Source organism: Embiotoca jacksoni, unplaced genomic scaffold, assembly GCF_022577435.1.
Source record: "Embiotoca jacksoni isolate LCO1_2020_lvr unplaced genomic scaffold, fEmbJac1.0.p SCAF_11, whole genome shotgun sequence".
NCBI classification, from domain to species: domain Eukaryota; kingdom Metazoa; phylum Chordata; class Actinopteri; family Embiotocidae; genus Embiotoca; species Embiotoca jacksoni.
The window spans coordinates 1,666,566-1,677,470 of record NW_027185241.1 but is presented as its reverse complement, the minus strand read 5'-3'; the positions used below and the strand labels follow the sequence as shown (position 1 = coordinate 1,677,470).

At 40.3% G+C, this 10,905-nt stretch overlaps 1 protein-coding gene across 4 annotated transcripts in view; it reads right to left on the bottom strand.

Moving 5' to 3' along the window:
• Positions 1-1,273: 1,273 nt before the first annotated feature.
• The window catches only part of slc9a1a (solute carrier family 9 member A1a), a 28,418-nt gene continuing 18,786 nt past the window's right edge, over positions 1,274-10,905 (bottom strand). The window contains exons 6-15 of one of the 4 annotated variants that reach the window (XR_011177881.1): positions 9,680-9,769; positions 7,362-7,432; positions 6,727-6,903; positions 5,468-5,594; positions 5,024-5,125; positions 4,372-4,453; positions 4,022-4,078; positions 3,274-3,480; positions 2,791-2,886; positions 1,274-2,662 (exon numbers count right to left, since the gene is read on the bottom strand). Coding sequence is in view for 3 of the 4 variants with exons in the window: in XM_069141699.1 (XP_068997800.1) it covers positions 3,173-3,480; positions 4,022-4,078; positions 4,372-4,453; positions 5,024-5,125; positions 5,468-5,594; positions 6,727-6,903; positions 7,362-7,432; positions 9,680-9,769 (1,014 nt within the window). In the remaining variant the exon portion in view is untranslated. Of the gene's footprint in view, positions 3,481-4,021; positions 4,079-4,371; positions 4,454-5,023; positions 5,126-5,467; positions 5,595-6,726; positions 6,904-7,361; positions 7,433-9,679; positions 9,770-10,905 lie in introns of all 4 variants that reach the window. The other 3 variants (XM_069141709.1, XM_069141699.1, XM_069141708.1) reach the window with 3 other exon arrangements.

Below are 10,905 nucleotides of genomic sequence, written 5' to 3'. Positions count from 1 at the left end.
TAGCGTTTCTTTTTGAGAAATCAAGTCTTTGGAATAACGTGAAAATAATGAGGGACATGGCGTGTTTCGCTTGAAGCATTGTTTTGATCTAAATGTGAAGCTTCTGGTTTCCCTCCGTTTGATCACACCCTCCGGTAATGAAAACTCTCCTTATCATTTTGACATAAAAAAAAAAAAAAAAAAAAAAAAAAAAAACACTCTCAAGCAGGATATTCTCAGAGATAACCCGCTTTGCATTCACACAGTCACACACATCCACACGCAGGAGTATGTTTAGAGATGTGTTGCTTTGTTACTTACTGCAACCGTCCTGAAATCTACTCATGAGCCTCTGAAGAGCAGTTAAGTGTTAAGAGATGAACAAACTGCCAAATCATAGAGCATCTGGGAAGATTATAAGAAACACAACAGCGGAGATGTAGAGAAACCGTTCCCAGGGCTTCTGTAGCTTCGGAGGAGCTCATAAATCCAATGTCGCGTGTGAAACATTACTGTCCACACGACAATAAAAAGGCAATTTGAGGATGAGGAATGTTCTGCAAGTCATTAAGCTCGTCACGTTTGTCTTTAGACCCGTCCTTGTTGGCATTTCCAGCGCACTTCTCCTCTCTAATAGTCTGTCGCACACGCTGAGCTTTATTATAATGTAAAAATCAAATGTGGTTAAGCAACAGGGAACTAAGAAGTTTTAAAGTTTGACCCTTCCATCTGCCAACTTTAACATCATTTTATAAATTGGAAAGCAGGAAGAGTGTTTTGGCAAAAAAAAAAAAAAAAAAAAAAAAAAAAATGTACGCTGGGATGTTCCCACTGATTTACAGGAGTGAATGTGTCGACTGCCAAAACATCCTTCAACTCTTGGTAACTGAGGTTACCGTAGCAAGCATTTTACAGATGCTTAAGAGAAGAGGAGTGGAAGAAATGAAGAAGCTTTTAGGCCGCTTCTGCTCTTTCCCCTCAGCTGTAACGCGAGCTTTCTGGATGTAAGAGGATCAGGAAGGATTCAATCGTCGCCAACACGCAAGGGAACAGCCAGAAAAGTGGAACAGTGACTCACTCAAGCTACTTCAGTTCGACCGGGTTTCAAAGCCGGAGTTTTTGCTGTCCGCAGTCAGGTCGTTGCGTGACCTGGAAACTCTTTTTGTACGGGGGTCGAGCACTTAATGGACTCAAGCGAAAGAATACCTGTGGCTTTACAATCGAATTGTTATCGGCTGTGACACCGGCTGTTCTGTAGAAAAAGTTTACAACGTGGTGCCTTTTTTTAAAAAAAAAATTTAAATTTTTTTTTTTATGAACGTGCTCAAATCAATCCAAATAAGCGTCCATAACTTCAATAATACGTTTGATTCGCCGAGCAGCTTTTGTGGACGCGCGGTGTATTTTACACTGACTATCGTACACACTGTACAGCCGTAGAAAGTACAGCAGAGTACCAACACGACATGAGACAGCAGGTAATAACCCTACAGCTCATTTTGGAGTCTTGCCCGGACGTGCGAAAAATTCTAGCGAACGGTTTTTAACGACAGTTTAATACCAGTGTTTGATTTCAGTTGTTGCCTTTAGCGGTGATTTGCATGTTCGGAAGATGAAAAGGTTTTTAAAAGACGTTTAAAGGGTATTCATAAATATAGAATATTATAATTCATCTACATAATTTACACATCTCTACTGCATAGAATTGCTTCTTTTTTTTTTTTTTTTTTTTTTGCCACAACATGCCGACAGTGTTAGATTTTGAAGAAGGTTAAGAGGCGTGGATGGATTCCTGTACAAAATAACCTTCAGTTATTGTGTGCTGTTAATATCCTCAGTGGTAATATAGAGAACAAATGCTTCTTTAAAAAAAAAAAACCAACAACAACAAGACAATGCAAACAGGCATGTAAAAGATACAGAGAATTAAGTATTTAGATCCGTTATATTAAACCCAACTCGTGTGTGTAGAGGTTTACAATATGAAGAGAGTGAAAGTGACTGTTGATGGGAGCTTGTTAATTAGATTATTATTATTATTAAGAGAGACATCTACTTTAACAACGCCACTGCTACATCAGCGAATTTAAAGGGTATTCTACCTCGAAGGAAAAACAAACAACATCCACAGAGCAAAGCGGCACGACAACACGTGATCTAACTCGGATGAGGAAACGTGTATGATGGCTGATCAAAACATCTGTCCAATAAGATATCCAAACACTCAGCTCCTCTTCATGTTTCAAGGTCAAAACCTCTTGACTTTCTATAACAGTGAGCAGTTTCTGGACTCCCATAGAACAGCCACAGAACAAGGCCACAGGTCTGTAAGCCCGACTTTAAACAGCTGTGGTTCTTTTAGTCGGTGGTTTGCACAGTGACTAAATACATCCAACCTACAAAACAACAAATACTGGAATAAACTCTGATTACTGACAGATGTTTGTGCCCCTGAAAGTAAAATATGTTGGTTTTAAAAAAAAGAAAGACACGAGAGATTAAAATGCACCATGTGAAAAAGTCTGACATCAAATAAGGCCAAATATTAAATATTAAAACAGCTACAATCTAAATGTTTGGATATCCAGCAATTTCAAGTGATAGAATGACAGCGAAAAAACAAACTTCAATGCGTTATGTTTGGACTGTTGTTCTTTTGATGACATTTAGGGCCAGCATGCCTCTGTGAATTCAAAGACAGAAAAGATGGAAGAAAAAAAAAAACATGAAATTAACAGCTAATATTAAAAGAAAAAGACAGTCTGACACGAAAGTCAAAATAACATTGTCTGACACGAAAACAGTCCAAACCTTTGGTAATGCATAGTTCTTTCCTGAATGTCTCACTGTCAACCGTAAACTCCACCATCTCTCAGCTAGCAGCTCCACTCCCAGCTCCACTCCCGTCTAGAAAAAATAAAGAGCAATGAGCAGAACACACTAATGGCTCTTCTTTTCTTTTCTTTTCTTTTCTTTTCTTTTCTTTTCTTTTCTTTTCTTTTCTTTTCTTTTCTTTTCTTTTCTTTTCTTTTCTTTTTTGTTTCTGGTTCGTCCAGCATTAGCAGTTTTGGCTTGTTTGGTTTCTCCACCAAAGAGTTCCTTTAGAGCAGAGCGGTGAAGCAGCCCTCCCCCCCATTTGAACCAGCGAGGGTGGGCGTTCAGCCGGACCCCCTCCATATCCGGGGTTCCACCTTTAGGGCAGGAAGGGTTCGTCCTCGTCCTCGTCCGCGCTGGGACCGGGGTCGCTCAGGCATCTCGTTAGCTTCGGCTGATCGCCGACTCCGTTCTCCTCACCTGGCTTGTCGAGTCTGCTCGGCCCCCCAGGAGGCTTCATCATCAGGCCGTGGTCCTCCTCCTCCCTCCGCTGCTGCTGCTGCTCCTCCTCCTCCCGTCTGAATTCATCCATGAGGTTTACAGAGTCTGGAGACTGAGGAGAGGCCAGGTCCACCTGAATGGTCGGCACGCTGTCTGACATCTGCTTCACGCTGTAGGTTTGGGGGTCTACATGCAGGATAAAAGTTTACAATATCAGGCAATTAGCTTTAACAGGGCTTTTAAAAAGGGATCTGATATTATCTCATCATCCCACCAGCGTGCATGAACATACGATGTACAGGGGGAGGAAAATATGATCAACAAATGTGAAGGTCAAAGTCACGACACAAACTTGCGGACATCAGGCTTTCAGACCATTCCACACATTTCACTGTACAACAAAAAATACGCAAAAGTACGTCACGATGATATGTGGTGCAACGCATGCTGCAATAAATCCGCTTTCACTAAAAACACAATAAAAAAAACAACACACACACAAACTGAAGCTCCCTGTATGCAACATGCTGAACTCTAGTCCAGGACTTTGTTCCTTGGCTTTAATAACTCATCTGAATTTCTCCTTGTCAGTCATGTAATGAGAATCCCCTCATTAGTAATGAATAAGTAATGAGTGTTGAAAAGCAGAACAACAGGAGCATGCGTGTTAGAGTTGCTGTTAGGTTAGCACAACTTCAAATGAATCTTCTCTACACTCACGACATACCTGAGCAGAGTTTGTGTCCTTTCTGCTGCTGAGCAGGTTTGAAATCAGAATCTTTGCCTAAAATGAAACCACACACGGGTTTACATGCCGGGATGGCACATGCAAACATATTTCCATCGGTGGGGAAATATTTACGGCTGCAGCAGCGAACATTAACAGTGTTTCCACAGTTACTATTGGTTTGTGAGAGCTGCCCTCTGAACCTAACAAAATACAAAGTCTGATCCTTCTGGGTCCCATTAGTGGTACGCTGCATTTTCTCCTGTTATTTCAGGGGGGTACCAGACAGTAAAATGGTGGCAGATAATGGGGTGTTTGCATTTGGATGTAGCTAAGATGGATGTGTTTACCTGAGGCCAGTCTAGCTCTGTGCATAGTCGGGGATTCGGGAGGAGCAGCAGGCACCGTCAGGTAGTTATTCATCTCTTTTATCTGCGAAAACACGGTGATAGTGTATATTTGTGGGGTGAATCAGCCTTCTGCGTTTAATCAAAATGTAACATACATAATGTAGCTTCCATAAACATTCACTTTCATTAATGTACAAAGCAGAAAAATGACAAGAAATACACAATTCTTCATCGTTTAATTGTTTGGGAATCAAACATGAATCAATATCTTAGAGAAACTTAATTAATATGATGCGCTGCTTCGTTGTACTCTGGAAATCCTCTTGAGTTTACAGTGGCTTCCAGCACATCCAATTTATCCTAAACAGGAGCCTTATTTTCATTATGCAATTAAAGGAGGGTGAAATAGAAGATTGTGGTAGAGACACTCAACTGCGCGAGTGAATCAGCTCCTATTTGTGTGGAGAAAATTAATTTAGGAGACTGCAGGACTCACTAATTCGAGAACAAATCATAGTTTTGCCCGAATCATTTAACTGCTGGTGGCCCAGTATGAAATGATAAGAGCTGCTTCTTTGCAGTCTACTGTCCACAAAGCAGACAGATGGCTTGATTTAGGTGGTGATGGTTGATATTAAAAGGCGTTGCTTACCTTCTTCTCCAGATGAGCCATCTTCTGCTTCTTGATGAGTATGTCGCTCAGTCCATCCTCGTAAGGATCGACCAACAGAGTGTGTCTGTTGTAGGAGCACAGCTAAGAAACAAAGCCACATGAAAAAAAAAAAAAAAATTCATACCACTGTGTCATCATTGCTGATTTATTCATGCCAAGATCACCATGGGAACAATATTCTTGGCAGCGTAAATCAAGTGGAAGTGCTAATCCGTGTCCTCTAAAAAGTCAGTATTTGTTGCAACACCGATTTGATTCAGAGTTCAAAGAAATCAGTCCGTTATAAAATACAGCAGATGTGCTTTGTTTATCAGTGAAAATCATTATTGAATAATGATATGCTCAGCTCCCACTGATACAAGACGGTGCAATTTGCTGATATAAATGAGAAAAGCGAAACTACTCGTATATCAGCAGTGTTACCCTCTGTCGTGTCTTCTGAAGGTTACTCCTGAGGATTTTCCTGATCTCCTCCTCTCGGCCTTTGGGCAGCTGCGAAAGAGTTTTTTTCGCAGATTTGTCAGAAGAAGGTTTCTTGGGCTGGATGTTCCTGGTGAATGTACAGGAAAACCGATCAGACATTTTGTTTTGTAGACTGGCGGGAAGAAGTTACACGCGTGATATTGCACTTCCCTGAATATTTTCTGCGAATCTAAAGATGACATGCGTGAGAGAAAATATCTAACAGTGCGGGCTGGCAGTAAACAGCCAATATTTTAAGTAATAGGAGATCTAATTTACTTATAAATGTTAGGGATGACATTATTTCTGTAACAGATAAATTAAGTGAGATTATTACTGTTTTTACTGAATTAACTTTTAGACATTTGTTTGACTTTGTCTATCTGTTTTACAGCAACAGAGTCCAAAGTGAGGAAAACTAATTCTCTCATGAGTATCCAACTGTCTCTACTTCACTTACATCTAGTGAAGACTGACTCATCTACTGGATGTTAAGACCGGCCAAGGCTCAATTTAGCCATTCGTCACTGACTACTTCTGACTGCAGATGTGAAATTAGTGAAGAATTTAGTGAGGCCCGTACTGCTGCTTACAGTCATTGTTTTTTTTAAAGGTTATACCACACAAGCACACTGGGCAACAATAACAAATGAGTCTTCGCTACTCAGCACCTTCTGGGTGACAGAAGGTGCTGTTTATGTATTAAGAATTAGAAAGAACAACTTTAATACGTCAGCGCTCTTTAAAGAACCACCAATCTCTGCGAAGCAATGTGCAAACCCACAATATACTAAAAAAAACTCTTTGACATCTCTGGATAAAATTATATATCGTGCTATCTCCCACAAAAATAGATTTGTTTCCATCAATTTAACTGTAAAAAGTGGATTAAAGTCATGAAGTCATAAAAGCATTCCTCTTTAATATGAAATGACTGAGTGTGAGTGAAGGTAATGTAAAAAATAACATGAAAATACACCGTTATTTTCTATTTACAGCTAATTACAGAAACTACAGAGGTTAATGGGATGTCTTTTATTGTGATGGTCTAAATCGTACCTTCAAAAATAAACTTAGTCTCTACTATTGTAGAATTTAATGACTGTGTCAAAGTTAATTAAAATATTAAGCATGGTCTATATTGAGCACAATTTTTTTTTTTTTTTTTAATCCTTTGACAAGTACTGCTTGAAGCACTTAAAAGTTTAGTTGGTACTCACTGCATGGAAACGGTGGAAGGCACAGCAGACGGCGGCTTGACTCCCCCACCGCTCTCCACCATCTCAATGGCCTGTTTCATCTCCATCTTGTGGTAGAAGGCGATGAGTTGTGGCTCCTTGGAGCGTTCGCCTGTAATCAGCCACTTCTTCACATACTTCTTGTTGAAGCGGTTCAATCTGAGAGATGGAAAGAAGTGACAGATGAGAACGGAGACCTCAGACATGGCGGTAAAAACAGGAGGGAGAAAGGCTGCGTAGTCTTAAAGGGGGATAAAAAAAAAAAAAGAGGTAAATGTTGGAATTAATAACAACAATTCAACATTTATAGCCATAGTTGTGTTGTGTATCGTCTCTCGGGTTACATATAGTTAGCTGAATATGACAGAAAAGAAACCACTTACAATTTGTCAGTTAATTATAAATATAAGCCACTTCGTAAAAAGTAAACATTTTATATTCAGAGTTTAAAATTCAAAGACATCATCACCAAGACATTTGGGATTAGGTGATTTCTAATGCACATTTGTCAGATTGTTTACTAATTTATACTAAACAATTAATGACTCATTAAAATAATGTAGCTCGTGTTTTCTTGTGTTTATATGTTGTTAGTTCCTTCTAAAATCGTTCCATACTTGTCCTTCCAGTGGTGATGTCCATAGTGTCCACATATATCCTCAATTCCAGTTAGTAAGTGGTCGAGGAACTGGGGAATAAAAAGAAGAGAATTTGTTGAACGGATAGAAAAACAAACTCCAGACTGAATCAGACCCAGCTGACCCCAGTCTTCTCTGGGGAGTTTTATTTATTTATTGTCACAACAGACACAGCATGCAAAAAAAATGCCAAGTTTGACCTCCAGCTTCTATCTCATACACTCAACTTCTGAGGGCCCATGTTACAGCTGCTGTCATACAATGTCATTTGGAGCGATTTAATTGGTCAGAAATTGATTTCTCTTTTTAGCTGTTGTGTTGGTAGTTGTAGTTAAAGCTTGATTGTATTATATGTTCGTGACACTTGCGAGGTTCTCTTTTTCCCTCATTTCTATTTGTACACTTTACCACCGAGAGGCAAAAATGTGAAAAAGTTATGTTTTGTATTTATACAGTGTAATTTGTGATTAACAATGCAACAGAGATTACAAACACTCTGGTACCACACATATTAAACAGCTGCATCTCTTACCTCTTGTTTCACCACTATTACAATTCCTCACAGCAAACACAACCTCTCAGGTGAGACTGCCAACATCATTATCAACAACAGCAGGCGACGAGCTTTAAACTGGAGTCAGTGCGAGAAAACCAGCAGCAGCAGCAGCAGCGAGATGATTGATTGGACAGAGTTTATTAACGGTGGCAGCAAGCCTCCTCGCAGCACCACAGAAAATGTACCGCTGCATTTGTTGTTCAGACTGCAGTCGGCCCGTAGATCGCCCCGCTGCTCTGACTAAGCCGGCCGATGACTGGAAGCGTCGCCATGGGAACAAGTCATTAAGTGGCACCACGCAATCTGCTTTGTCATAAGTGACTGATTTATATAAAAACTGACCCACTGCAGTGGTGAAAGAGTCTCATCTTTAAAAGTGGTAACCCTATGGAAAGTTTCTGGAGAGAGTTATTACTAGTACAAAATGAGTGAGCTAAATAATTAGGACAGCAATATATCTAGATACCGCATACTCTCTACTGTATATAGATGTACCCCTCTGATAACTACACGTGTCTCTCTGGAGCTTCTCCTTTCACCGGTTTAAGTTTTTTTTTAATTTGAATACAGACACACACACACACACGTGTCAAGCTCGTGCTAAAGTGGTACACAGTATCGTTATTTTTTTTTAGAATTGTTCAAATCAGAAGCCCCTCATTAAGTGGTGAAAAAAACCCATCTTATCTATTTAGGGATATGTTTTCCTATTCAGTTGCACAAACATTATAACCCATTCAAGCAGTATGTTTTTAATACTGTGGTACCACTGTCAGTTTTGAGAAGGATCTCCGAGTCCCATTGTCTTGCGAGTTGTCACAAATACCCTCTAGAAAAGTAAATACACTTAAAGGGTCTTGGAAGTATCTGCAGCATCTCTGTGCCAGGTTGGATAAGTATGTCACTTAATTGCTTGCAAAACACAAGTCACAAAAAAACAAAACACAACCGCCCTGCCGGGAGGCTGGCATTCATCAACCCCATCGTAGCCCAGTGTGACTCTCTCCTCAGCCAGCTCTGTTGACTCTGATCACTGGTGTTTTACAGCTGAGGAGGAGCCATTAGGACAGACTGCTCTTCTAGCCTTGAGCGCTGGCGACTCACTGCCAAGCCCCTGAGAGGGCTGCGTGAATGCATGTGTATGTGGATTTATCTGAGTTGTATTAATAGCTTTAAAGCACTCGAGAACTGTTGTTACTTATCCGTTTGATTGAGTGGCGAACGCTATGGATGGTGTGTGTGTGTGTGTGTGTGTGTGTGTGTGTGTGTGTGTGTGTGTGTGTGTGTGTGTGTGTGTGTGTGTGTGTGTGCGCGCCAGTAAAACATACATAGACATAAACCCATGTTATATTTAACTGGATGGTAAAACAAGCTGCCGTTATAAATTGGGGCAACAAAAGTCATTTAATGACAAAAATCTTTGGACTGACATTTTCTACGTTGTACCACCAATACACTGTACAGTATACTGATATGAAGTTCCACCATCCAGCCAGTAGGTGGAGGCAATTATTAAAATTTGATAACAAACTGAATGGCCACAGAGGCTTTTTACTGGAAAAGGATGTCACATTTTACATGACTACAACTGAAAGGAATGCCATCCAGAAATTCATAATCCAAATTTGACTATTTGTGCAATTGCTGTGCATTCCTCAATCCAGGGAATTGTGTAAACACTCAAAAATCACTGGCTATTTGACAGTGAAGCATATGGACGGTGGGAGGGAAAAAGTTGTACCTGGGTGTGAATCTCCTCATTAATAGAGCGCTTGGCCTCTTGTTTCTTCTTCACCGCCAGCAGCTCCACCAGCGGTTTGATGGTCATGCCCTTAAAGGAACGATAAGAACAAAACATGAACCATTGTAAAAACACCTCCCAACCTTGGTTTAAGACAGTAATACGCTCTTATCACACAGTCTGTGCAAGTGCTTTACAACTCTTATCTGTTGTTTTTATGGCCGCTCTGTGTGTCAGATGAATGTGCAACACAGACCGGGTTTACACACAATCTTAACAGCGGTTGATCAGCTAATCGGGTCCAATACTGACACATTTCTTAAATCTTGCAACAGGATCTTGCTGTAAATCTCTTACTGCATTAGAGGGTGACGGCATAAAAGAACAGTTACAGATTCAGCTTTGAAATAAAAAACTGTAGCAACACCCTGGTGAGACGAATGTAAAGAGGCCCATCTGGTTGTATATAATGCGACACAATATTATTTTGTGTGTCCATTGTTGTTCCCTTGAGGTCTCTTTGAAGTACACAGGTTGGTATGAGGTAAATACGGCTTAGAGATGTTTCTTTCAAGCACAAATTAAGCTGAAGATATATCCTAAACTTTGATGTTCTGTCTGAACAGAGAGGGCCTACAGTAAAGCAAAGCATTACTTCAATACCAGTAACATGTTGTGACTTCACTGTGGATCACAGTGATCATAAACGCAAGTTGCCAGTGTGCACATCAACACAAACAGTTTTTGTATGACACACTGAGTGTACGTTTCCATGTATGTAATTGTAAATGTTCATTACATGTTCATAAGCAAGCGAATCAGGTGAAAAATAAAAACAAATATCAGATCCAGTGTGCTCTTTGATTTTCTTAAAGCTAACAACTATATTGTCGCAATACTGAAAAAAATAACGGTGTAGGTCCTGGAACACAAATCCCAACAATAGTCTGATGTAAGGTCACTTTCACATCAGAACCAAGAGCATTGGCCAAAGCAGCATTATAGCATTTTAGGGGCAGCGTGTGTGTGTGTGTGTGTGTGTGTGTGTGTGTGTGTGTGTGTGTGTGTGTGTGTGTGTGTGTGTGCGTAAGCTTGTTCCTGTCTGCACCTAAAAGCCTGTGTGTATCATTCTGTTTCTTAAGGAGATTAAGCGGGCCATCTGGTGAACTGTAACAGCATAAAGGGGATGACAGAAGTCTCCTGTTCTTAAATAATTCTCTATTCTG